The sequence below is a fragment of the Vulpes vulpes genome, chromosome 1, assembly GCF_048418805.1.
Source record: "Vulpes vulpes isolate BD-2025 chromosome 1, VulVul3, whole genome shotgun sequence".
NCBI lineage: Eukaryota > Metazoa > Chordata > Mammalia > Carnivora > Canidae > Vulpes > Vulpes vulpes.
Window position 1 is genome coordinate 18,591,035 of NC_132780.1, and position 25,341 is coordinate 18,616,375.

General features: G+C 41.3%; 1 protein-coding gene and 1 pseudogene across 3 annotated transcripts; one reads left to right on the forward strand and one right to left on the reverse strand.

The window, feature by feature from the left end:
• Positions 1-1,504: 1,504 nt before the first annotated feature.
• LOC112912593 (uncharacterized) lies at positions 1,505-24,839 on the reverse strand. 3 transcript variants are annotated; one of them, XM_072757303.1, is made up of 4 exons: positions 24,733-24,839; positions 20,155-20,281; positions 19,564-19,659; positions 1,505-5,155 (listed from the first exon to the last, which is right to left on the reverse strand). In XM_072757303.1, the coding sequence occupies exons 1-4, from the start codon at positions 24,745-24,747 to the stop codon at positions 2,328-2,330; spliced, it is 3,066 nt and encodes a 1,021-aa protein (XP_072613404.1). In that variant the 5' UTR covers positions 24,748-24,839; the 3' UTR covers positions 1,505-2,327. The 3 variants fall into 3 exon arrangements, with proteins under 3 accessions (XP_072613404.1, XP_072613411.1, XP_072613421.1); XM_072757310.1 differs by lacking the exons at positions 19,564-19,659; positions 20,155-20,281; positions 24,733-24,839 and adding an exon at positions 8,199-8,312; XM_072757320.1 differs by lacking the exons at positions 19,564-19,659; positions 20,155-20,281; positions 24,733-24,839 and adding an exon at positions 8,185-8,306.
• On the forward strand, positions 8,417-9,431 carry LOC112912650 (thioredoxin reductase-like selenoprotein T pseudogene; annotated as a pseudogene).
• Positions 24,840-25,341: the final 502 nt, after the last annotated feature.

The window sequence follows — 25,341 nt, forward strand, 5'->3', positions numbered from 1 at the left end:
AATTTTCTAAAGTACAAAATGCATTAATATGTACTAGTCACCAATCTCACACAGGGTCAGTGTAAAACAAGCACATCAAAATTATACCTTTCCAAAAATCCATCCCTTGTATCTTTCGAAGCATAATACATTATCCTCACATTTAATTATGTACTATTCCTTTAAATATTTGATGTAGAGTACTGTCTCAAAACGGTAACTGATATACTGCTTTCTATTGATTTGTGACATTTATTGACATTTGATGTTCAATAAGGACACTTCTAAATATTTGTCTTTCAACTTACTTTCCTTTCTGTAATCTCTGATGTTTTCTAAAGTCTATATATAAAAACAAGGTCTTTCCTCATTCATCTGTTTGTAGGTTTTGAATCTAGTACGCATTTTGGGATATTGATTCGGAGTGAATTCCAGTTAAACGAACTCCAACTTTTACACTTTATGGTTTCTATCCTGTATGATAGCTATGATGTTGAGTAAGTCCAGAGTTCTACCTAGAGGTTTATCTAGATGTAATGATGTTGTAATGATTTTCCTCAGATGGTAAGGCTTGAGTACTGGTTAGTGTGCTTGCCAAATCTGCGGTATTTGTAAAATCCTGTCCACTATACATTTTCTGATCAGGAATCACAGTTTTCTGTTGTTGAAAGGCCTTGCCACATTCTTTAAACATATTTCATTACTCTCTGTTATGAATTACCTAATGTGGAGTAAGAGTTGAGCAGTACTTACAAATCCTCTCATAATTGCTTTTTCTGACACTCCGGTGTTATTTGTGTGCTGTCGTTGGGGGCCTGGTACTTGTGAGAAGAGGCAGCCGAGTAGATTCTGGCACTCTCAATGGCCGAAGAAAAACCCAAAGAAGACTGAGAACAATGATCATATTAATTTGAAGGTGATGGGGCAGGTTTGCTTTGTAGTGCAGTTAAAGAAGAAGTGTATACCGCATGTAATAAACTAATGAAAATCTATTGTGAATAAGGTTTGTCAATGCAATAGGTCACATCATTTGATGGGCATCCAATAAAGGAGAAAGACACACCTGCACAGCTGGAAATGGAGGAGGTAGATACAAGTGATGGGTTCCAGCACTAGACAGGAGGTGTCTACTAGAAAGGAAACCTGCTACTTTACAACTCTGCTCCTCCAGACCAAGAAGGGGTTTCCTCTGTTCTTTCATTTTTTCCTTCCCCATTCCTCTATTGGACATAAGATAACTGTGTCTCTGCACAAGCATATGGTTTAAAAAAAAAAAGAAACAAAAAGAAATGGCCAATGGTACAGTTTGATCAACATCAAGAGGAGATAGGATGAGGGGAAGAAGTAGTTCTGTGAAACTACTCTTTTCCATTAATGCTGTGATTATTCAGCTCTTATTGTTACATTCCATGACTTATTTTGCTCTCACAGTTTGACAACAATAAAAGAACATAAAAATCCGTGCATACCTTGTTAATATTGTGCCCAAGATTACATATCCAAGAAACCACCAAGGAGCCAACACTGAATTAAACACACGAGGGTTTATTTACAAGGTTGGGCTTGGGTTCAAGTGTACTCAACAGCAGAGCTGGGACTTGGACCCTGAGGTGGGTTCCAGCTTATTTTTATGGACTGGTCTAGGCAACCTCCAGAAGGGGTGGAGGAATTTCTCAAGTTCTGTTTACATTCTGATATGTGCCTTTCAAAGGCATTAAGCTCTGTTCTCATTCTGATATGGGACTTTCTAGGGCGTTAAGCTGTAAGCTGTTTTTAACTGTAACTGAAGTAAGGAAAAATTAAGCTCTTATTCACAGGGGCCTGGGATGGCTGTACTTGTGCTAACGTTGAACTTAAGGTGGAATGGCCTTAATTTTCTCGGCCTTCACAGTTGGAGAATTTTTAAGTTTTTCACTAATCATTGTAAAATCAAGGAATATTTTATATAATTTCGTTGTATACAGTTTTAGATATAGGACAATCTGTCTTACAGTAGGGATAAATTACTCTAAAAGAAAAGAATATTGATCATCTTCCGTTGAACTCACGTTTCTTGTTGCTTAAAAGAACTTAAAGTCTCTCACAATCCAAAAATCTTGCAGCCTTGCTCTAGTAGGACTTCTTTGATAATGAGTAAAGGTTGAACAGTGATTAAACGGCCTCACCACATTCTTTACATTTGTTAAGGTTTTTCTCTAGTGTGAATTCTGTGATGACTAGTAAGGTGTGAGTGCTGGGTAAAGGCTTGAGCACATTCTTTTTATTAGTAAGGTTTCTCTCCAGTATGAATTCTATGATGTCAAGTAGGACTTGAGTGGTGGTTAAAGGCCGTGCCACATTCTTTACATTTATAGTATCTCTCCAGTATGAATTCTGTGATGATGACTAAGGCTTGAGTGGTGGCTAAAGACCTTCCCACATTCTTTACATTGGTAAGGTTTCTCTTTAGTATGAATTCTATGATGATGGGTAAGATATGAACGACAAGTAAAGGTCTTGCCACATATCTCACATTTGTGAGGTTTCTCACCAGTATGAATTCTGTGGTGTTGAGTAAGATATAAATGCGTAGCAAAGGTCTTGCCACACTCCTCACATTTGTGAGGTTTCTCGCCAGTATGAATTCTGTGATGTTGAGTAAGATGTGAATGCCTAGCAAAGGTCTTGCCACATTCCTCACATTTGTGAGGTTTCTCGCCAGTATGAATTCTGTGATGTTGAGTAAGATGTGAATGCCTAGCAAAGGTCTTGCCACATTCCTCACATTTGTGAGGTTTCTCTCCAGTATGAATTCTGTGGTGATGACTAAGGCTTGAGTGGTGGCTAAAGACCTTCCCACATTCTTTACATTTGTAAGGTTTCTCTTTAGTATGAATTCTATGATGACGGGTAAGATATGAACGACAAGTAAAGGTCTTGCCACACATCTCACATTTGTGAGGTTTCTCACCAGTATGAATTCTATGATGTTGAATAAGATATAAATGCGTAGCAAAGGTCTTGCCACACTCCTCACATTTGTGAGGTTTCTCGCCAGTATGAATTCTGTGATGTTCAGTAAGGGATGAGTGCTGTGTAAAGGTTTTGCCACATTCCTCACATTTGTGAGGTTTCTCGCCAGTATGAATTCTGTGATGTTGAGTAAGATGTGAATGCCTAGCAAACGTCTTGCCACATTCCTCACATTTGTGAGGTTTCTCGCCAGTATGAATTATGTGATGTTGAGTAAGGGATGAGTGCTGTGTAAAGGTCTTGCCACACTCTTCACATTTGTGAGGTTTCTCACCAGTATGAATTCTGTGATGTTGAGTAAGAGATGAATGCTTAGTAAAGGTCTTGCCACATTCCTCACATTTGTGAGGTTTCTCACCAGTATGAATTCTGTGATGTTGAGTAAGGGTCGAGCACTGTGTAAAGGCCCTGCCACATTCTTTACATTTGTAAGGTTTCTCTTCAGAATGAATTCTGTGATGTTTAGTAAGGCTTGAATGATGATGAAACGCCTTGCCACATTCCTTACATTTGTAAGGTTTCTCTTCAGTATGAATTTTGTGATGTTGAATAAGACATGAATGAGTGTAAAAGGCTTTGCCACATTCTTTACATTTGTAAGGTTTCTCTCCAGTGTGAATTCTGTGATGTTGAGTAAGATATGAATGCCTCGTAAAGGTCTTGCCACATTCCTCACATTTGTGAGGTTTTCCGCCAGTATGCATTCTGTGATGTGTAATAAGGCTCCAGTGCTGTGTAAAGGCCGTGCCACATTCTTTACATTTGTAACGTTCTCCTGTAATATGAATTCTCAGATGTTTAGAAAGGAGTGAGCGCTGGTTAAAGGCTTTGCCACATGCTTTACATTTGTAACGTTTCTCTCCAGTATGAATTTTATGATGTAGAATAAGAGGTGAACGGGCATTAAAGGCCCTGCCACATTCTTTACATTTGTAAGGTTTCTCTCCAGTGTGAATTCTGTGATGTTGAGTAAGATATGAACGCCTTGTAAAGGTCTTGCCACATTCCTCACATTTGTGAGGTTTCTCACCAGTATGAATTGTGTGATGTTGATTAAGCGTTGAGTGCTGTGTAAAGGCCTTGCCACATTCTTCACATTTGTAAAGTTTGTCTCCAGTATGGATTCGCCTAAGTCTATTTAGGGTTAAGCAGACTTTAAAGGTTTTACCACATTCTTCACATTTGTACGGTTTCTCTCCGGTACATGTTCCGTGACGTTGAGGGACTACTGAGTCCAAGTCAAAATCTTTGCCACATTCCTTACAAATGTCACTTTTCTCCCCACTATGGACTGTGTTATGTATACTTAGCCTTGATGCTTGACAAAACATGTACCCAGGTTGATTACACCTGAATGGGTTTTTTCCCACATGAATTCTCTGTTGATCATCAACACTGGAGGCCTGGTAAAGAGCACTCTCACATTCATTTTTAGGATTCTCTCCTGTATTCATACTACTTTGTGTACTAAGGTTAGACTTTTGATAAAAGACTTCCCCACATTTACTACCCTCATGATAGTTCGCTAGAAGCTGAGTCCTCACACATCGACCAACATTGGACCCCTGGTTAAATGTTTTCTCAGATTCACTGCATTGAGCAACTCTGTATCCACTGAACACGCTCTGGTAATTTTGTAGGATCGACTCCTTAGTGAAGCACCTCTCAAATGGATCCTGTTTAGCACTTTGTTCTTCATTTTCAAATCTCTGATGTTTAGAAATATTTGACTGAATAGTCAATCCAATTCTTTTTTCACAAGGGTTCAAATAATTATTTTCAGCACGGACTAGGTAACTTCCCAGATTTTCCAAACTGTCGTCGTTCCCTAAACATGTAAGTTTGAATATTTGATTTGAGTTTTTGTTTTCAAAAACACACTGCTTTGTGGAAGTAGCAGACTTAAAAAGGGAGGTTACTGAAAATGTTTTATATCCTTCAGCATTTTGGGCAGGGTGATTGTTATTATTTGCAGATGTCTCAGTTTGGTTGTGGCCTTCTTGATGTCTTTGATGCCCTTCACTCTCTCCATCATTGTCCCAGTCTGTCATGAAGTGTAAATTCTCAATGGCATTATTTCTTAATCTAGCCATTGACACTCTTTGGAAAGAAGCTTCGATGCTTGGCTTTGACAGCAAGCTTTGGGTGTCATGAGAAGATATGGCTGAAAGATATCAAGAAAGAGAAATATAAAATTATTCCACTCATTACTCTCAGATGAATATACTGACAACCACTAATAGATAACCTAAAAACCAGTCAATGAAAATCAGCAAGATGGCACAGAGGAATCATCAGGATTTTGTTCCTCAATGGACACAAAAACTTACACAGAATGTACTGATCACATAGCCAAATAGATAGCTGTAGTACTTTCATGCTATAGTACAAATCACTTTTTTATATCTCAAGAAAAATCAGGAAAGTACCGCGAGTCCAAAGTTTGGAAGAGGGACGAAATTTAAAGATTAACAGAAAAGGACAAAAGAGGAAACAGGAAAAATAGGAAAATATCGGGCAGCCCGAGTGGCTCAGTGGTTTGGTGTCACCTTCAGCCCAGGGTGTGGTCCTGGACCCAGATCAAGTCCCATGTCCGGATCCTGGCACGGAATGGAGCCTGCTTCTCCCTCTCCCTGTGTCTCTGCATCTCTCTCCCCCCAACCCTGTCTCTCATGAATAAATAAATAAATAGTAAAAAAAAAAAAAAAAAAGAAAGGAAATTATCAACAACAACAGGAAGAGTTGGTTTTCAGGAAAGATAAACAAAATTGACAGACTTTTAACAAAATCAAGTAAGAACGAAAAAAAGGCCAACTAAAATCAGAAGGGAAATGACACCAGAATGTATTAACTGATACCATAAAAACACAAATAAGAAGTGACAAGTGATAAGTATTTGCCAAGAAAGAGATACCAAAAATGTGTATAAATTTCACAATAGACGAAATATTTAAAAAGTCACAATTGGTATACAAATACTAAGTAGATGGAAAAAGTAATTTAAAACTTCCCAACAAAGAAAAGTCTTATTCCAGATGAATTCACTGGATATTTCAGAGATTCATTTATTTCTTTTTTCTAAAGATTTTATTTATTTATTCATGAGATACACAGGGACACAGGTAGAGGGAGAAGCAGGCTCCTTGCAGGGAGCCCAACGAGGGACTCAATCCCGGGTCTCCAGGATCACACCCTGGGCTGAAGGCGGCGCTAAACCACTGAGCCACCGGGGCTGCCCTAATTCAGAGATTTAATGGAAAAGTACTTTTTTCTTTCTTTAAAGATTGTATTCATTTATTCATGAGAGACACACACAGAGAGAGGCAGAGACACAGGCAGAGGGAGAAGCAGGCTCCATGCACAAAGCCTGATGTGGGACTCAATCCAGAGACTCTGGGATCATGCCCTGAGCCGAAGGCAGACATGCAACTGCTGAGCCACCCAGGAGCCCCATGGAAACTTATTTCAAATCTCTTCCAACATTTTCAGGGAGTGAAGAGAAGGGAAATAATCAAAATAGTCTCTTGGACTCCAGTGTTACCAGGTTGTCAAAGGCAAAGGAAGACTGTACAAGTAAAGAAGATTACAAACTACTACCTGTGAGGCGCAGTTATACAAAGTCCACAATAAAAAAAGCAAACTAGCACACTGAATCAAAAGCACGTTTTACAACACAATTAAAGGCAATTCTTCCAGGAATTCAAGGGTGTTTCGACATATGGAAAACTAGAATTAAAGGCTCCACATGAACAGAATGAAGATCAAAAATGGCAATCATATTGCTGCAGCACAAGAATATGAGCATACTGGACAATGTTTCATTATTAAAAATACTCAATAAAGTAGGAATAGAAGCAAACCACCTTAACTTAATAAAGGCCGTATAGCTATGAAAACCTGAAATCTAATATATTCAATAGTAAAAAAAAAGCTGTAAGCTTCTTCAGTATGATCATAACAAAGGGATCTCACTTCTATTCAACACAGTACTGGATATTCTAGTCTGAATGGGAAAAAAAAAAACAAAAATGAATCCAAATGGGAAAAGAAAATGCAAGTTTATCTCTTTACAGATGACATCCATAAAAAACCCTAAAGAATCCTTATTTTTTTGTTGTTTTGTTGGTTATCACTGGTATTGTTTATTTCTAGTAATTTTTTCTATGACACACTCCATTTTCAATTTTTTTAATGCTATACATGCCTGAATTAAGTTGCAGTTTCAACTTTTTTCTTTTCTTTTATTTATTCATTTCTTTATTATAGTACGGTCCATACCTAACATGAAGCCTAACTGGCTAACTGGGTCCTGAACCCAAGACCCTGAGATTCAGAGCTAAGCTGAGATTAAGAGTCAGATGCGCAACCGAGTGAGCCACCTAGACACCCCCAACATTTCTTCTGAACATTACAAGACAAGGAACCAGAAAAAGAAGAAACCTAGCAGTGATCAAGTAGAGAAAGGAACTAAAAAGAAAAATCAGAGATAGAGCATAATAAACAGTAACATTACATTGACATCAATGCCCAGATTTTCCAAAAAATAATCAAAGTTTTAACTATATTAACTAAGAAAAAAGGAGAGAAGCCTCAAAAATTAGAACAAGAAATCGGACAGAAAACTACAGAAATACACACTGTGAAAACAGATTGCTATGAACAATTATATACTAACAAATCAGATAACTTAGAAAAATCCCAGAGAATTCCTCTCTCTCTATATATATAACAAACAAGATTGAAATAGAAATCTTAAACCCAACAAGTAGATCTTCACAGACCAATAACAAGAATGAAAGTTGAATGTAGAATAAAAAAATTCGAGGCACAGAAAAGCCCAGGACCACATACCTTCGCTGGTCAGTTCTACCGAACATTAAAATAATTATAATAATTAATGACAATCCATCAAAATCTTACAAATAGTGGAATGGACAGATCATATTCAACATCATCCTATGAGGCCCAGCATTACCCTGGTACCAAAGCAGGATAAACATCGTACAAGAACAAAATAGTCTAGCTTGTTTGATATACGTGTTGCTCCTCTGGCTTTCTTTTGACATCCATTTGCACATAAATATTTTCCATGCAAGTGTAGCGAGTACCGAGCACCATAGCACCAATTTACAATACCACTGACCATATCCCCTCTGCTCTATCCTTTAGCCTCATGATTTATCTATTCTATACCTGAAAGCCTATACCTTCCATTCCCCTTTACCCAGGTGGCCCATCGTCCCTCTCCATTCCACTCCAGAAAGCAGCAGTTCCCATTCCGCGCTCCCTTCCCGGACCTGGGCGGGTCGCGCCTGCGCGCTGGGGGGAGCGGCTCGCGCCTGCGCGCTGGGGGGAGCGGCTCGCGCCTGCGCGCTGGGGGGAGCGGTGCTCCCGCTCAGCCTCGCGCTGGCTGCGGCGAGTCTGGGTCCTGAGGGCGGCCGACGCGGCGGGCTCGGGGACGATGAGGGATCTGCTCGTTCTCCTGCTGGCGGCGTCGGCGGTGATCCGGAGCGATGCGTCGGCCAACCTGGGCGGCGTGCCTAGCAAAAGATAAAGATGCAGTACGCCACGGGGCCGCTGCTCAAGTTCCAGATTTGTGTTTCCGGAGGTTATACCGGGTGTTTGAGGAGCACATGCGGGTTATAAGCCAGCGGTACCCAGACATCCGCATTGAAGGAGAAAATTACCTCCCTCAACCCATATATAGACACATCGCATCGTTCCTGTCAGTCTCCGAACTAGTATTAATAGGCTTAATAATTGTTGCCAACGATCCTTTTGCTTTCTTTGGCATGCAAGCTGCTAGCATCTGGCAGTGGGGCCAAGAAAATAAGGTCTATGCATGTATGATGGTTTTCTTCTTGAGCAACATGATTGAGAACCAGTGTATGTCAACAGGTGCATTTGAGATGACTTTGAATGATGTGCCTGTGTGGTCTAAGCTGGAATCTGGTCACCTCCCATCCATGCAACAGCTCGTTCAAATTCTTGACAATGAAATGAAGCTCAATGTGCATATGGATTCAATCCCACATCATCGATCATAGCCCCACCTATCAGCACTGAAAACTCTTTTACATTAAGGGATTTTTTGCAAGAGCAGCGTGACTGACATTATGAAGGCCTGTACTGAGGAGAGCAAGCTGTTAGTACAGACCAGATGCTTTCTTGGCAGGCTCGTTGTACCTCTTGGAAAACCTCAATGCAAGACAGTTTTTCAGTGCTGGCACATTTTGGAATTCTGCACATTCGTGGAGTGCAATAATACTGTATAGCTTTTTTTTTCTTCCCCACATCCACTCAGTGAACAGTTTTTAAGAAAAATGTAGACATTACTACTCGTACCTTTTTTTTTCCTTAGTCATATTTGGAAAAGTAGAAAATTGAGTTATAATTTGACTTTCTTTTCAAAGATGCCTGTTAAATCTGTTGTGATTTTATATGAATTTTCCTTTTTTTATAGTTTAAAATCGATCTTTTTGGGAACACAGCTGAAGTTCCCACATACTCTAAGAGTTTATCAGGCATCTTTAATTTGGTCATGTCCAATTTCTATAGTTTTCAAAATACTGCAGATTGTGAACAGTGCATTATATGAGATTATGGGGGGAAATCCTATATCCAGAGTACTCTACCAATTTGTGTGTATGTGCGTGTGTGCGTGTGTGATTACCAGAGAATTACTAAAAGACCAACTGCTTTTTAAATACTGTTATGTAGTTCAAGTGTCTTGCCTTGACCAATCTAATGAGTTGATTAACTGTGCCTTTATACTTAACTCAATAAAAAACTAAGCAGATGTAAAAAAAAAAAAAAAAAAAAAAAAAGAAAAGAAAGCAGCAGTTCCAAAACAGAAAAAATAGGCACAATAACCCAGCAGATACTTTTAAAAAGAGATTATCAAAAGGTTAATGCCCAACTCCATAGTAACAACAACAAAAAAGCAAATAAAATCACCACTTGGGGGACTCCTGGGTGGCTCAGCGGTTGAGTGCCTGCCTTTGGCTCCTGGCATGATCCCAGGGTCTGGGGATAGACTCCTGCATTGGGGTCCCTGCATGGAGCCTGCATCTCCCTCTGCCAGTGTCTCTGCCTCTCTCTCTCTCTCTGTCTCTCATGAATAAATAAATAAAATATTTCAAAAATAGAGATAGAGAAAATGACATAAACTACTAAGTTTTAGAGAGTGTGTGGATGGGGACACCTGGGTGGATCAGTGGTTGAGGTTCTGCCTTTGGCTCAGGTTGTGATTCCGGGGTCCTGGCATCAAGTCCTCCATCAGGCTCCCTGGGGGGACCCTGCTTCTCCCTCTTCCTGTGTCTCTGCCCCTCTCTTAATGTCTCCATGAATAAATAAATAAAATCTGAAGTATTTAGTAGTATTTGGTATTAAAGCTGAGCATGATTAAACATATTTACCAACAATATGATCTCACATATATAAACAGCAGATATGTGTGCACGATCCACTAAAAGATAAATTATAGATTTACATGCCAGTACTATCATGACAGTCCTGCACTGAAAATCATTCCCCTCCATTAGCCATAAAATGATGCATCAATTGATATTCACACAATGGAATCGGATGGATCCATTCTAAAGAATAATGCACAATAACACGAAGGAATACAGATCAATTCACAAGTATAGATAGAAAAAAGCCAAATACAAGCGTTCCCACTGCCTGATGACATTTATATAAAGTACAAAAATGAGGACAGCGACCTATGGCTTTCCACGTTAAAAGAGTGCTGAGCCTTCTGGAAAGGTACTAAGGAAATAGAAGGAATAGCAGAGGTCAAGTAATATATTTTTTAGGTCAAATAATATTGTTTCTTGACCTCAACAGTTTATAGAGACGTGCTTAGTTTGTGAAGTTCAATTGAGCTGTTAACATATGTTCTATATATGTGACTTTACTTCAAAAAAATATTCGACATGGGGAAACTCTGGCTCAGTTTGTGGAACATGCAACTCTTGATTTGGGAGTTTGAGCCTTGTGTTAGGGGCAGAAATTGCTCAGAAATGGGGTCCTAAAAAATGTTAACCTGCTAATATTAAAAATAAATAAAAATGAAGTTAAAAACTTAAAAATTCTAAGAAGCAAAAAAGATAGATTAAAAAGAGAAGTGTCGTAAAATAGATATATTGACAAGGTGAAATAAAATGTAGGAAGGACGAGATTTTCAAAGAATGCTTTAGTTTCTAGCTCAAGCAATATGGTACTGATATACATTGTTCACAGAAAAAAAAAAGAAGAAAATGTAGAATTATTTTCTGAAAATGCATATAGGAACACAAGAAAGGAATAAAAAAACAGGGAGGGTATTAGGAAAGACAAAAAATGTAGTATAGCCAAACCCCAATATCTTCATTAAGATATTAAACACAGGGCAGCCCCTGTGGCGCAGCCGTTTGGCGCCGCCTGTGGCCCAGGGTGTGATCTTGGAGATCCAGGATCGAGTCCCACATCGGGCTCCTTGCGTGGAGCCTGCTTCTCCCTCTGCCTATGTCTCTCTCTGTGTGTCTCTCATGAATAAATAAATAAAATATTAGAAAAAAAAAAAAGATATTAAACACAAATAAACCAAATGTTCCTGGTGACACTAAACTTTGCTCGATTATATTCCAGTGGAATTTTCTGGAGATAGAACTAAAACATGAGGGTGAAATTGAAAAAAAGAAAACAGAACAAAACGTGTGTAGTGATAACCAACCAAACAAGTGGCATGGCAAAATAAAAATCCTATTGAATAACCTTTAAGGCAAAGGACTTGGTCACTATTAGTTTTATTTTTCAAGATCTAGATGTACAGGATTTCAATAATCTATTTCATGGAGAATAAGCATAATCTATATTTGTGTGCGTATTTATACACACATATAAACATACACAGATATACATACATGTATATAGGGAAACATTAAAAAAAACAAAACTTATCACAGAGGGATGACATCATGAACATGGTGAAGCAGGTAGTTCCACCTCAGTACTTCTGAGATAGACATCACTAGGCAACTCTCAGTACTCAAGAGTGAGACTGAAGCACTCCTTGGACCACAGAGACAAGGGGGACATTGGAAGGGCAAGAGGAACAATTTCAGTCTGACCACAATGCACCTTCCCTGGGGCCAGCACAGTGCTCCACCAGGAGGGGCCAGCTGGAACTACAATTGTTCCACCATGAGAGAGCCCATGGTGGGCACCCAGCATTCCCCAAATGTCAAGCCGATTCGTGGGTGTCCATATGGTCTGGTCTCAAGGGGATTCCTGGAGGAATCTGGGATCTTATAGACATCTGCTTCTAGTCATTGGTTCTCAGAGTGGGTTCCCTGGACCTCAAAAAGTGTAAGAAAGGAAATTTGGGGAGTGCACCCCAGAAGTACTAACATGGCAATGTGGAGATAGACACAGCAATCTAAGATTTACAAGTGCTCCTGGTGAGTCTGATATGGGCTAAATTGGACAACCTCTGCAGGAACGAAGTCACAGCTCATCCCTGAGTTATCCACAGGTAAGTCATTCCTAGAAATGCTCTATTTGGGGTTCCTGGGTGGCTAAGTCAGTTAAGGGTCTGCCTTGGGCTCAGGTCATGGTCCCAGAATCCTAGGATGGAGCCTCACCTTGGGCTCTCTGCTCAGTGGGGAGTCTGCTTCTCCCTGTCCTCCCTGTTCATGCTCCCTCTCTGTTGCTCTCTCAAATTAATCAATTAATTTAAAAAAATTTTTTAAAAAAAAGCTCTATGCTTACAGTCATGTCAATATTGTGACAGACACACACACACAAGCACACAATGTGCATAACACAAATCTTCTTTATTCATAAATAAATTGGACTCCAACAGTCTTCCTCAGCTTCCCGCAGTTCTGTCTCTGCCTTCTCTCAATACTCTCCTTGAGCTTCCAGAGATCTCCCCAAATACAGTCTGTTCACATTGTACAATGAAATGAATCCAGATGAAAGTGAATTGGAACTTAAATATTTTTTCAAGTTAATTATGAAATTCATACAAGACATTAATACAGGTAATGGGAGGCACCTGGGTGGCTCATTGATTGTGCGTTTGCCTCTGGCTCAGGACACGATCCCTGCCTGCAGCCTCCTTCTCCCTCTGCCTGTGTCTCTGCCTCTCTCTGTGTGTCATTCATGAATAAGTAAATAAAATCTTAAAAAAATACAGCTTATGGAAGAGTTGGTTATACGTCCCTCAGGTATCTGTGAAAATCTCATTATTTCCACTGCATAACTAATATTCTTGACTTGGATCAATTGCTATCATGAAGATACATCCAGCTTTTAATAAACTGCCACTGTATTCTCCTTAAAATGCAAATGGAGGGATCCCTGGGGGCCCAGAGGCTTAACGACTGCCTTTGGCCCAGGGCACCATCCTGGAGAGCCAGGATCCAGTCCCACTTTGGGCTCCCGGTGCATGGAGCCTGCTTATCCCTCTGCCTATGTCTCTGTCTCTGTGACTATCATAAATTTAAAAAAAAAATTTTTTTAAATGCAAATGGGAAAACTATTTTAAATTCAGAGTGTTTCTCTGTCGTACTTTAATGCAAGGAAAGGTGCTCTGGACACTTACTTCCCCGGGACTTCTATCACGCTTACAAGTCAGCCACAAGCAGCATCTCCATGTGGACTTTCTTCATTAATTGTACATTATAATGTCCTTAATCTCCCATGTTAAAGTAGGTAGGAATGAAGTCCCCCTCATACAAGAGCCCTGCATGTCTGTGAGACAGCAGCAACCAAATCATCTTACATGTACAAACAATAAAGCCTTGGGATGAGATGATTTCAGAGTAAAATAACATCTGCCATGCAAAAAATGTCAAATATGGTCAAAAGAAAATGAGAGACACACCGAAAATAATCTCTTCAGACAACCATCTCCTTCTCCATACGGACAGGGATATTAACAGATACAGATGACCGCTGAATATCATGGGTTTCAACAGCGGAGGTCCATATATATCTAACAATATATGAATACAGGACACTACTATAAATGTGTTTTCTCTTCACCTGAAGATTTTCTATTCTCAAACTAACATTATAAGAAATACCATACATAATACAGGTAACATACCCAAAATTGCGATGATTGACTGTTGTTCTAGGTGAGGCTTCTGAGGTCAACAGCAGGTTATTTCCATGAGAAAACAGGGATGGTTTTCAATTTGGGGCACTCAAACAATACACACAGGTTTTCTTTTCCTTTTTTAAAGATTTATTTATTTATTTATTTATTTATTTATTTATTTATTTATAGAGATGCAGAGACACAGGCGAGGGAGAAGCAGGCTCCATGCAGAGAGCCTGACATGGGACTCCATCCAGGGTCTCCAGGATCACGCCCTGGGCCGCAGGCAGAGCTTAAACTGCTGCCCCACTGGGGCCGACCCACACAGGTTTTCAATGGTAAAGAGGTGGTGCCCCTAACACTTGCATTGTCCAAGGCTGAGATGTGAGCGATCTGTGTGTTTTAACTTTGGATTTTTCTCTATAATAAATACTTTGATTACAGATCATGACTGAAAAGTGATATTGACTTATTGCTTTCTTCGGTGAACTCTGATGTTATTTAGATTTCCTTTCCATCTCACAACTTACCAATTATTTATGTCCTTAATGTTTTTATCCTTTATAAAGATGTTTCTTTTCTCAAGTATGCAGTAAAACCAAAGGTCTTGCATCAATTTTACATTTTTTTTAAAGATTTTATTTATTTATTCATGAGAGACACACAGAGAGAGAGGTAGATGCACAGGCAGAGGGAAAAGCAGGCTCCGTTCAGGGAGCCTGACGTGGAACTCGTTCCCAGGACTCCAGGATCATGTCCTGGGTCAAAGGCAGGCCCTAAACTGCTCAGCCACCCAGGGATCCCATTTTTCTATGGTTTCTGCCCAGTATGCTTTGTTATCTTACTGATGTTCAAGAAGAGTGCAGTTCCAGGCATAGATGTGGACACTATTCTTAACAACTCTAAGTTATTCCACAGGATGCATTATCTCATGTTGAATAGTTCTGGTTATGAATTAAATGCCTTGAACATTCTTTACATTTAAGGGCTTCCCCTCACTATGCACCCTCTGCTCCACTATGCACATCTCTCCACTATGTACCTCTCTGTTCACAAAGTTTGTAGTTTTGCATAAAGTTTTTGTCAAATTTTATTGTACATTTGTCTACATTAGGCTGTTAAGTTTTGGGTATTAGTTAAAGATTTTGCCGCATTTTAGACATTAGGAAGGTTTCTTCTTATTGTAAAATCTCTGCTATTGAGTGCTGAACACAACTTAAAAGCGTTGCTCTAGTTGCTACATTTGGAAGTCCTTTCTCCAGCGAGGGTACAGGATATACAATGAGATTTGAGCTTTATTAGACTTTCCCACCTTTATTACTTTTATACTGGTTCTCTGAATTGCCATCGGGGTGGCTCCGTTGGTTAAGCATCTGCCTTCAGCTAGGGTCATGATCCCGGGGTCCTGAAATCAAGCCCTGCCACCAGGCTCCCTGCTCTGCAGGGAGTCTCCTCCTCCCTCTCTGTCAGCATCCCCTCCCACCCGCTATACCTGCCTGTGCTCTCTGTCTAAACTAAATAGCATCTTAAAAAAAAAAAAAAAAAAACCTCTAATTATGGAAGATAAAGACCTCACTGAAGATCTTCCAATGTTCTGAACACATGAATACTTGTATCAAATTAGGTATTATGTGGCAACTACTGTACACTGATATTTGGATAAAGACCATCCTGTGTTAATCAAAACTAGAGACTTTGGAACAAGGAAGGATTACATGCTGGTGGGAGAACAATGAATCCAGTGAAAAGGACTTCTCAAATCAATCACATTTAGAAATTTTTCTTAATTTTTAAATGTTTGACTTTCAGAAATATTTCAGAGCATGATTTATTCAACTTTATATTTGAAATGGTTTGAATGATTATTTTCATTCAAAGTAATTTCTTTACTTTGGACTAGGTCACTTTCCAAAACTTCCAAATGTCCTTTCAGAAAATCTGTAGGTTTAAAAGTGGATGTGGGTCCTTGCACTCAAACACATGATTCTGCAAATATAACGGAATTAAAGTGGGATTCTCCAACAATTGTTTTATATCTCTGATCTCTTCTGGCAGTGAAGACTCCATTACGGGCTACTGTCCCAGTATGCTTATATCCATCATCACATCCCTCCTGCCCTCCACGACCCCATCCTTCCCAGTCATTCATTAAGCATAAATACTTAGGTCTACACATTCCACATCATCCCCTATCACACTATAGAATGAATCTTCTTTGCCTGTCTTGGCCAACAAGCCTACGGTGTTATGGAAAGACACAATTAAAATATTTATTATTTATTTTCTTAAGATTTACTTATTTATTCATGAAAGACACACACACAGAGAGAGAGGTAGAGACACAGGCAGAGAGAGAAGCAAGCTCCATTCAGGGAGCAAAATGTGGGCCTCGATCCTGGGACTCAGGATCATGCCCTGGGCTGAAGGTAGGCGCTCAACCCCTCAGACACCCAGGCATCTCCACAACTCAAAGATTTAAAATAGGACATCCCACTTAGTGAACTCACATGCATATATGTTAAAATGCTAATGTGTAAATTAATACCCAGTATAGCACTGCAGAGGAATCTGGAGACATCGGAACCACCAGGATTTTCTCTACCATGAAAACAAAAATGGACCAAATTACTTTTTTTTGGTGCACCAGAAGCCAGTGAGGAAAACACAACACCCCCAGGCAGGTACAGATGAAGAAGAGCCACATCAAAGACACTAAGAAAGTTTGTGACACTTGCCCCCGACAGAAGCAGCTCACCCTCCCTGACACTCGAAGGCCACCCTGTGAAAAAACTTGTACCTCTCCTCAGGAAAGAAAGAAACAAGTGACCTGTAGGTTCAGCGATCTGGCTTCTTGGCTGCTGCCTGAGGGACTTGTTTCTGTCACGCATGACATGGAGGCAGAGAGAACGACAGCACCCTCTGGATGCATTGTGGTGGCTGCTCAGACAGAGGGTGAGTGTTCAAACAAGAATAGACTACAGAGGTGAAGCAGAGGAAGGAATCATGTTAGGCATCAGACTTAATTTCGGTTCAGGTCACGGTCACGATCCTTCAGTCTGTCTCTGAACTCTGAACTTGAAAACTGTCATCCGTGGGGCACCTGGATGGCTCAGTCGGTTCTGCATCTGCTTTCAGCTCACATCCTGATCCCAGGGGCCTGGGATTGAGCCCAGGTCAGGCTCCCTGCTCAGCAAGGACTCTCCTTCTCCCTTTCCCTCGGGTCCTCCCCTGTGCTATGCTCTCATTTGCTCTTTCTGTCTCTCTCAAATGAATAGATAAAAAATCTTATGCAAAAATTAAAAGAAAAAGAAAATGGTCATGGTGTAACTAAATACACAAGTAAAACCAAAACCACAACTAACTAATGTAGTGGAAAATCCCAGACAAAAGGAAGCACATTGTAATGGAATTACAAAGCCAGAATAAGACAAAATTTAGCCCTAGGAAAGCTACATTAAAATACATGCATTAATTACAGGATCCCTGGGTGGCTCAGTGGATTAGTGTCTGTCTTCAGGCCAAGGCATAATCCCGGAGTCCTGGAATCCAGTCCCATCCCCACATTGGGCTCCCTGCATGGAGCCTGCATCTCCATCTGCCTGTGTCTCTGCCTCTCTCTCCATAGCTCATGAAAAAATAAATAAAATCTTTCAAAAAACAACAACAACAAACAGATGAATTCTTCTCAAAAAAACATTCTATAAAACTAATTTTAAACTGAATCTATGTATCAAAAAAACAAGCAGGAATTATTGGCTGGTTTTCATAGACCACAATATTATAAAGAATATTCATTAAAATCAATCATTAGGGCAGCCCCGGTGGCCCAGCGGTTTAGCGCCACCTGCAGCCCAGGGCATGATCCTGGAGTCCCAGGATCCAGTCCCACGTCAGGCTCCCTGCATGGAGCCTGCTTCTCCCTCTGCCTCTGTCTCTGCCTCTCTCTCTCTCTCTCTCTGCATCTCTATGAATAAATATATAAAATCTTTTAAAAAAATAAAACAAAATAAAATAAAATCAATCATTAAAGGCTGTAAGTGAAAATCATATGAACAACCACTTAAAAAGGCATTATACAAATATATTATTTCATTAATATATCCCTCCTTGAACAGAGGATTTAAGGCTACATCCCACTCCTTAGAACCAAGGAAATAAACAACATCTTCATTTCTAAATAAACACCAAGAAAGTTGAAAATATGCTAAAGGCCACTATACATGAAATACATATTTGGGATTAAATTCAGATACATTCCAAGGAAAGGAGAAGAAAAACCCAATGACTAATTGTCACTGAAGTAAAATTATATTTATGAACAAAAGCTTTCTTTAATATAGAGGAATTATACGAATTATACTTTATTGCCTTTTTTTTTTTAAGACTTTATCCATGTATTGGAGAGAGAAAGAGGGAGAGAGCACAGCAGGGGAAGGCACAGGAAGAAGCAGACTCCCCACTGAGCAGGGAGCCCAATGGACCCCGCTGAGCCCCAGGACTCCATGATCATGACCTGGGACCAACTACCTGACTGGCCAACCAGACATCCCTCTACCTCACATGCCCATGTCATATCAGAACTTTTGATCTAATAAATAACAGATGAATCTCATACATAACTAATAAGAAAGTGAAAACACACTTGACAAAATAAAAAGAAATTCCCGTCATACAAGACAAATTCATACAATGATGCAAGTATTAAGAAAGAAGGTAAAAATTGAGAATTTATTATAGCCTTCAAGTTCTAAGGTCTAAATGTTCTAGCTCCCCCATGGCATTATTTTAGGTAGGAATTCTAGGATACAAACAGATACGTTATATTATTTCACCACTGAGGAATGGAACACACTGTTATATCCTGATTTCAGTTCATACAAAGAAAAAATTAACTTTCAAAGTGAAATAAAGGATTAGATTTTATTATTTTAGGGAGGTGCTTCGTTATCTGATGAAATTACTGAGTGTCAATTTTGTACAATCAAGATTAAAGCCTCCATAACATTGGAATGCATGAGCCAGAAAACGTGTTATCTGTCTCCAGTGTTCCCAGGATTTCTGCACCAACCCCAAGTATGCCCACCACTACCCTCACATGCTTCTCACATGAGGCAAAACAAAACTTACAAAGGGCTAAGGCTATGAATCCTGAGAAACAGGGAGACTTCCCCAGGACCCTGACAGCAATGGAGAACCTCTCAGATGATGGAGACCCTCCCACTCCCAGGGGAGTCTCCTGGCCCTCCCTGTGGAAGTGATGGACCATCAGTGGAGCTGAAGGAGAATCCTTAGAGAAGCTAAGAGCTTGATAATAGTGGATAGCACATGTCCCTCTGTGACAGGGAGAAAAAAATAAACTAGGTTTCTCAAGACTGTATCCATCCAAGGAGAACTACTCCCACCACAATTTAAGGTCTCTCTTCCCCCTTCACATGTGGACCGCACCTCTGTCATCTGCCTCATTCATTTCCACTTACTTGGATGGATGGTTACTCTCTTCTTTCTCTTCACACTCCAAGGCTCCTTCTTTTGCTCCAAAAAGGAGACCAGGTCTGGCTTTGACACAATGAGACCTGTTTATTAGAAAAAAGGGATGAGTATTGTTGGTGATTCTTTCAATCCACTCTTGTGCTCAGTAGAGAAGAGAAAAAGACACTGTAGATTCAAGAAAATGATTTCCTGAAGGCTGTTGCCCAGCTGCCCCTCTAGAACACACAGGAGAGATGTCCAGTGTTCAGAATTGTCCTCTACAGCCAAGTACTAGACACAAGAATAAGAGGTGTAAGATGGAGTTTAACTTATGGAGTGTACTATTTTCTGCCACTCACTGTACAAAATTCCCACGCATCTACAGAAGTGATGATGTTACCTTAAGGAAGAGGAAATTAAAGCTGAAAGTAAGCAATTGAAGACTTTTGTCTCTGCCTATAAAGCACTACTTTTTCCCTTTACTGCCCAGATCCACATTCCAGTCATTCAAAGAGGAATCTTCCAAGAGACAGACAGTCTTCAAAGGAAGAAAGGAAACCTGAGTGTGGTATGGAAAATCTGGAAGGAGTGGTACTCACCCAAGAAGAGGAGGTGTCCGTAGTTCTCTAACATCACATCCCTGTAGAGTTTCCGCTGAGTGTGGTCCAGGCATGTCCACTCCTCCTGAGAGAATTCTATGGCCACATCCCTGAATGTCAGCAGTCTCTGCAATAAATACCAATTACCAAGTGGTCATAGGCAGAGGTCATCACGGCCCAACTGATGAAGGAGGGAGTTAGTGTCACCAGCTAGACCCCAAGACCTGACCGTCAGGTGTTTACAGCTTGTACCCTCCAACCTTGGCCCCACATTTACTAACCTCTCTTTTCCACCACATCTTTTACTTGAGGCAAAAAACCCCATGGGCAGAGTCTCCTGTGATGGAAACAGAAACTATCCACCAAAAGGTAAGGACCGATCTCCACGTGGGAAAAGAAGGCAGAAAGAAAGGTATATGACATTAAATGGCCCTGTAAAATGCAGTCCCTTGACAAATACTTGAGTCAGTTAGAGTGTAAAGCTCCTGGAGGAAGTCCTCAACTTTCTTAAGGTGAATACCTTCCTAGAGGGAAAAACAACCTTAGTGTCACAACAGGGCCATTGTATCCTGTTGAGTGTTTCTTAGCATATGAAAAGCCATTTGGAACTCCCTTCCTCTGCACTTGCCCCAACACCAGAAGGTGTAAGCAGTTGCTCCTCACAATCCCTGGGCAACTGAAGCCAGTCAGAAGGAGCCTGCAGCAGCAGCTGCAGCTCTTTCTACTGATAGGTCCTGGCCTCATCTTTAATACATACACGTTTTTGCACCAAAGACCTCTCAAGAATTCTTGACCTCAGCACCATTCCAAAACTACATCCCCCTGAGGAACAGCCTGGACCAGCCCAATTTGAGCTAAACCCCTGACTCACCCTCTACACTTGAAACAAACAGTAACCTGGAGTAACCAAAAAAGTCTCTTACCTCATTTTATTACCAAAGTCTCCAGCAAGGAGGAGCACAAACCGCAGTTATATAACCCAAGTATGTGTAGAAATGCTGTCTTCAGGTGCATGTGGGGTTTCTGCCCAGTTCTACAGACGATGACAAGGCCCCTCTTTCTAAATATCCAGCCTGACCCTAAACAACAGGAAACCTTTCCCCCTTGCTCTGTGAGTCTCTGCTTAGGAAGTTATTCTCAGTGATCTGTGTGAGGCAGCAAATCAAGTTTCCTTTCTGTGACATCCACACACGGGTATAGTTTCTGTCTGTAGTTCTATAATCTTTCAGGATTTTAAGACAGTGAAATAGGTAAATTATGTGATTCTTGTGTGTGTGTGTGTGTGTGTGTGCTTTATTACAAAGAAATAAATAGAAAGTAACTGGAGGGGTGCTCAAGTGGATAGGTGAGCGGGCATCAGCCTTTGGCTCAGGTCCTGATCCCAAGGGGAGTCCAGCATCGGGCTACCCATAGGCAGCCTGCTTCTCCCTCTCCCTAGGTATCTGCCTCTCTCTCTGTGCCTCTGAGGAATAAATATATAAAATAAAATTTTAAAAAAAGAAGGCTATCTATGACATTAAGTGTGGAGTAATATTGAAACCCACCAGATGGAGGTCTGACTGAGATCCTCTGCTCCCAGAAGTAAATATCTCACTACAGGAAGGTGAGAGCCTTCACTGTCCATTGGAAGTTAATGTGATGTGGGCCTGGAGCTAAGGATCAAAAAGGTATGCGGATAAATGTTTGTTGCAAAAAGCTGTTTCTATTAACACATAGGGACAGGACCACACAAGGGCAAAAAGAACTGAGGTATCCGTTTGAAAAGCCAATCATCATATACTTTTAAGATGGGGGCAAAGATAAGGTGAGTTTCTAAAGAGACTTTCATATATTAACGAAGACTTACAGGATCCTGGAGGTCTGGCTATTGCCAAACAAAGGTTGCTTTTGGCCTCTAACAAAGCATTAAGGTTAAGGCAGTTGTGAATTCCTTCAGTCCTCTCAGACTCTGCCCATCTCAAGTGTTTATCAGGGGACATTCCTTTGCTTTTGTTCTCATTAGAAACTACAAGCCAGAGAAATTCAGAAGTTTCCTCTTTAAATGTGATAGTTTCTGCACATCCTTCAGTAAACCTGTCTAAGATCCTTAGGAAAGATAAGAAGGAAAGTATGAATTTTATAGGGAGAAGTCTGGCAGAGAGGAGCAAGCCAAGGAAAGGAAGGTAACATTAGCTGTAGGAAACAAACTAGTATCAGTGCCTAAAGAGATGGGGGAACAGAGGGCTAGCTGAGGACAAATGATGAGCCAGGGCCAGCACATTGACAAGTCCTTGAAACAGGCAGAGGGACATTCCTCTCTGGACTCAACTGTCTTGATGGTCATACTTTGCGTAGGGTAAAAGGCAATCTTTGCCTGACCCCCAGGAGCCAGTAAGTCTACTTTAACCTTTGAAAATTCTCTTAGAAATTTCCTTTATTTCTACACCCCCAAAGTAGGTGTTGGTGATCATCCCCCCAGCATATGACCCATCTGAAGGGGCTCATGACTCAGGTTTTATTAGATGGTATATGTGGCCTTTTCCCAACATTTGCCAGCCCCTTCAAGGTCCTGGAAACCTTGCTTCCAAAATTCCTTAGAGAGTATGCTATCCTCAAAGCCCTCCCAACTCCCAGGTGTATAATCAGCCACCCCTCACAGGCCCAGGTTGGGGACTCTTCCTGCATGCAGGCTCTGTCCTTGCGCTTCAATAAAACCACCATTTAGCACCAAAGGACGTCTCAAGAATTCTTTCCTGGTTGTTGGCTCTGGACCTCACCTATATTCCAAAACGTCATCAAGGGGATTGTTGTTACTGATGTGTTTAGAATAGTAATTGAATTATGAGAATACAGTGGATTTATACAAATTTCGGTCACATATACTTTCACTGTTTTGTAATATACCTAGTATATATTTACATATTTTTAAGGATTTTATTATTTATTCATGAGAGACAGAGAGAGAGGCAGAGAAACAGGCAGAGGGAGAATCTGGCTCCTGGAGGCGAGCCTTTGTGGGACTTGATCCTGGGACTCGGGGACCATGTCCGCAGCAGGAGACAGATGCTCAACCACTGAGCCACCCAGGTATCCCTCCCTAATATATTTTTTAAGGGAGTATCTTTAAAAAAAAAAAGATTTTTATTTATTTATTCATGAGACCCACACGGAGGCAGAGACACAGAGGAGAAGCAGGCTCCACGCAGGGAGCTGGATGTGCAACTCCAATCCAATCCGGGGCTCCAGGATCTCGCCCTGGGCTGAAGGGAAGCACTAAACCGCTGAGCCACCCGGGCGTCCCTAAATACACTATCTTTTTCACATTCTAAACTGTAAGTCTCCTCTTTTTAAAGAGTATTCTGAGTTATCCTGGCCCTTATATATCTATAGCATTTATTGGTGCGTTTTCCTACTCCTGGCCTACACAGAGCTGAAAAAGCATCCAGGTGGCCACTAAAGGGCAAGTGCTTTCCTCGGCTGCTGTCCCAGGATCCCCTCACCACCAGGAATGTTGGACTCAATGTCTTCTCTAGGGATCTGTCAGCAAGGGTACACTTTCAAAGCTTGCAGAACTGTAATTTAAACCTCAACTGTTGGGATGCCTGAGTGGATCAGCGGTTGGATGTCTGCCTTCAGCTGAGGTCCTGATGCCAGGATCAAGTCCCACATCGGGCTCCCCACATGGAGCCTGCTTCTCCCTCTGCCTCTGTCTCTCTCTCTGTCTTTCATGAATATGTACATAAAATTTAAAAAAATAAAGTACAACCGCTGGGGCACCGGGCTGGCTCAGTTCTTGAGTATCTGCCTTTCCTTCAGGTGGTGGTCCTGGGATGGAACCCCCTTCTGCCATCCTGCCGCATCAGGCTCCCCCTAGGGAGCCTTCTTCTCCTTCTGCCTATTTCTCTGCCTTTCTCTCTGTGGCTCTCATGAAGAAATAAAAACAATCTTTCATATTTTATTTATTAAAAAAAGAAAAGGGGCGGGCAGCCCCGGTGGCGCAGCGGTTCAGCGCCGCCTGCAGCCCGGGGTGTGATCCTGGCGACTCGGGATCGAGTCCCAAGTCGGGCTCCCTGCATGGAGCCTGCTTCTCCCTCTGCCTGTGTCTCTGACTCTCTTTCGCTCTCTCTGAATAAATAAATAAATAAATCTTTTTAAAAAATGTTATTTATTTACTCATGAGAATACACAGAGAGAGCTAGCGAGAGAGTTACAGAGACACAGAGACGGAGAAGCAGGCTCCATGGAGGGATCCCTATGTGGGGCTCGATCCCGGGTCTCCAGGATCACGCCCTGGGCCGAAGGCAGGCGCTAAACCGCTGAGCCACCCAGGGATTCCCCAAATACAATCTTCATAAATAAGAAATAAATACAGTTTTGGTGGCTTATTGGAAGCCCCGTTGGAGAGAAGGGAAAGAAGGTGATGGGGAGAAGTGTTCTAAGATCGAACCTTGAGTATTGTATTTGAAAAGGTTTTTAAAATAAGTGAAACCACGAGGCAGAAATATCAGAGCTAGAGGAATCAACATTTGCAATCTCCAAATGCAGGGAATTTCAGGCAAAAAAGGCAAAGCGGCCTCTCACCTGGGACACAAGGCTTACCTGAGACCGCGCCATTTCTGCTCCCTTCACCTGGTCCTCTGGCTGCTCTCGCACAAGATCTTCCTGGAGATCAGGAGAATACACCTTTAGAGCCAGCCACAGTCTCTCCACCTATAAACTGCTCCCCTGCAGGCAGGACTTTGAAATGCACAAAAAGCCCAACTTCCTAGTCCTTTGGGCCTGGAGCTGTTGAGAAGCTGTGACCTCCCAGCTGGAACTCAGGAACTGATTTTCCTTCTCTGCTTCCAGGGGCCCTCCCCTCCCCCAGATGCTCACAGATTCAGCTACAGCATAGGTCCCGTGTGCTGTGGCCCTAATCCTCCCTGACTCTGTCGTGGAGACCATTACCTCTCCTAAGGCGCAGCCTGCTCTCAATTCTTAGAAATTAAAAGGAAGCCTTGGGATCCCTGGGTGGCGCAGCGGTTTGGCGCCTGCCTTTGGCCCAGGGCGCGATCCTGGAGACCCGGGATCGAATCCCACGTCGGGCTCCCGGTGCATGAAGCCTGCTTCTCCCTCACTGTGTGCCTATCATAAATAAATAAAAAATTAAGAAAAAAAGATTAAAAAAAAAAAAAGGAAGCCTTTCTCCTTAACTGTGGCCTCACTGAG

Bases quoted from the DNA above. Each gene is read 5' to 3' on its own strand.
- LOC112912593 (XM_072757303.1), bottom strand. The intron at 19,660-20,154 runs GTGAGTACCACT...TCTAATAAACAG, and splicing joins CGGACACCTCCTCTTCTTGG to GTCTCATTGTGTCAAAGCCA. The intron at 5,156-19,563 runs GTAAGTGGAAAT...GATATCTTTCAG, and splicing joins GAGAGTAACCATCCATCCAA to CCATATCTTCTCATGACACC.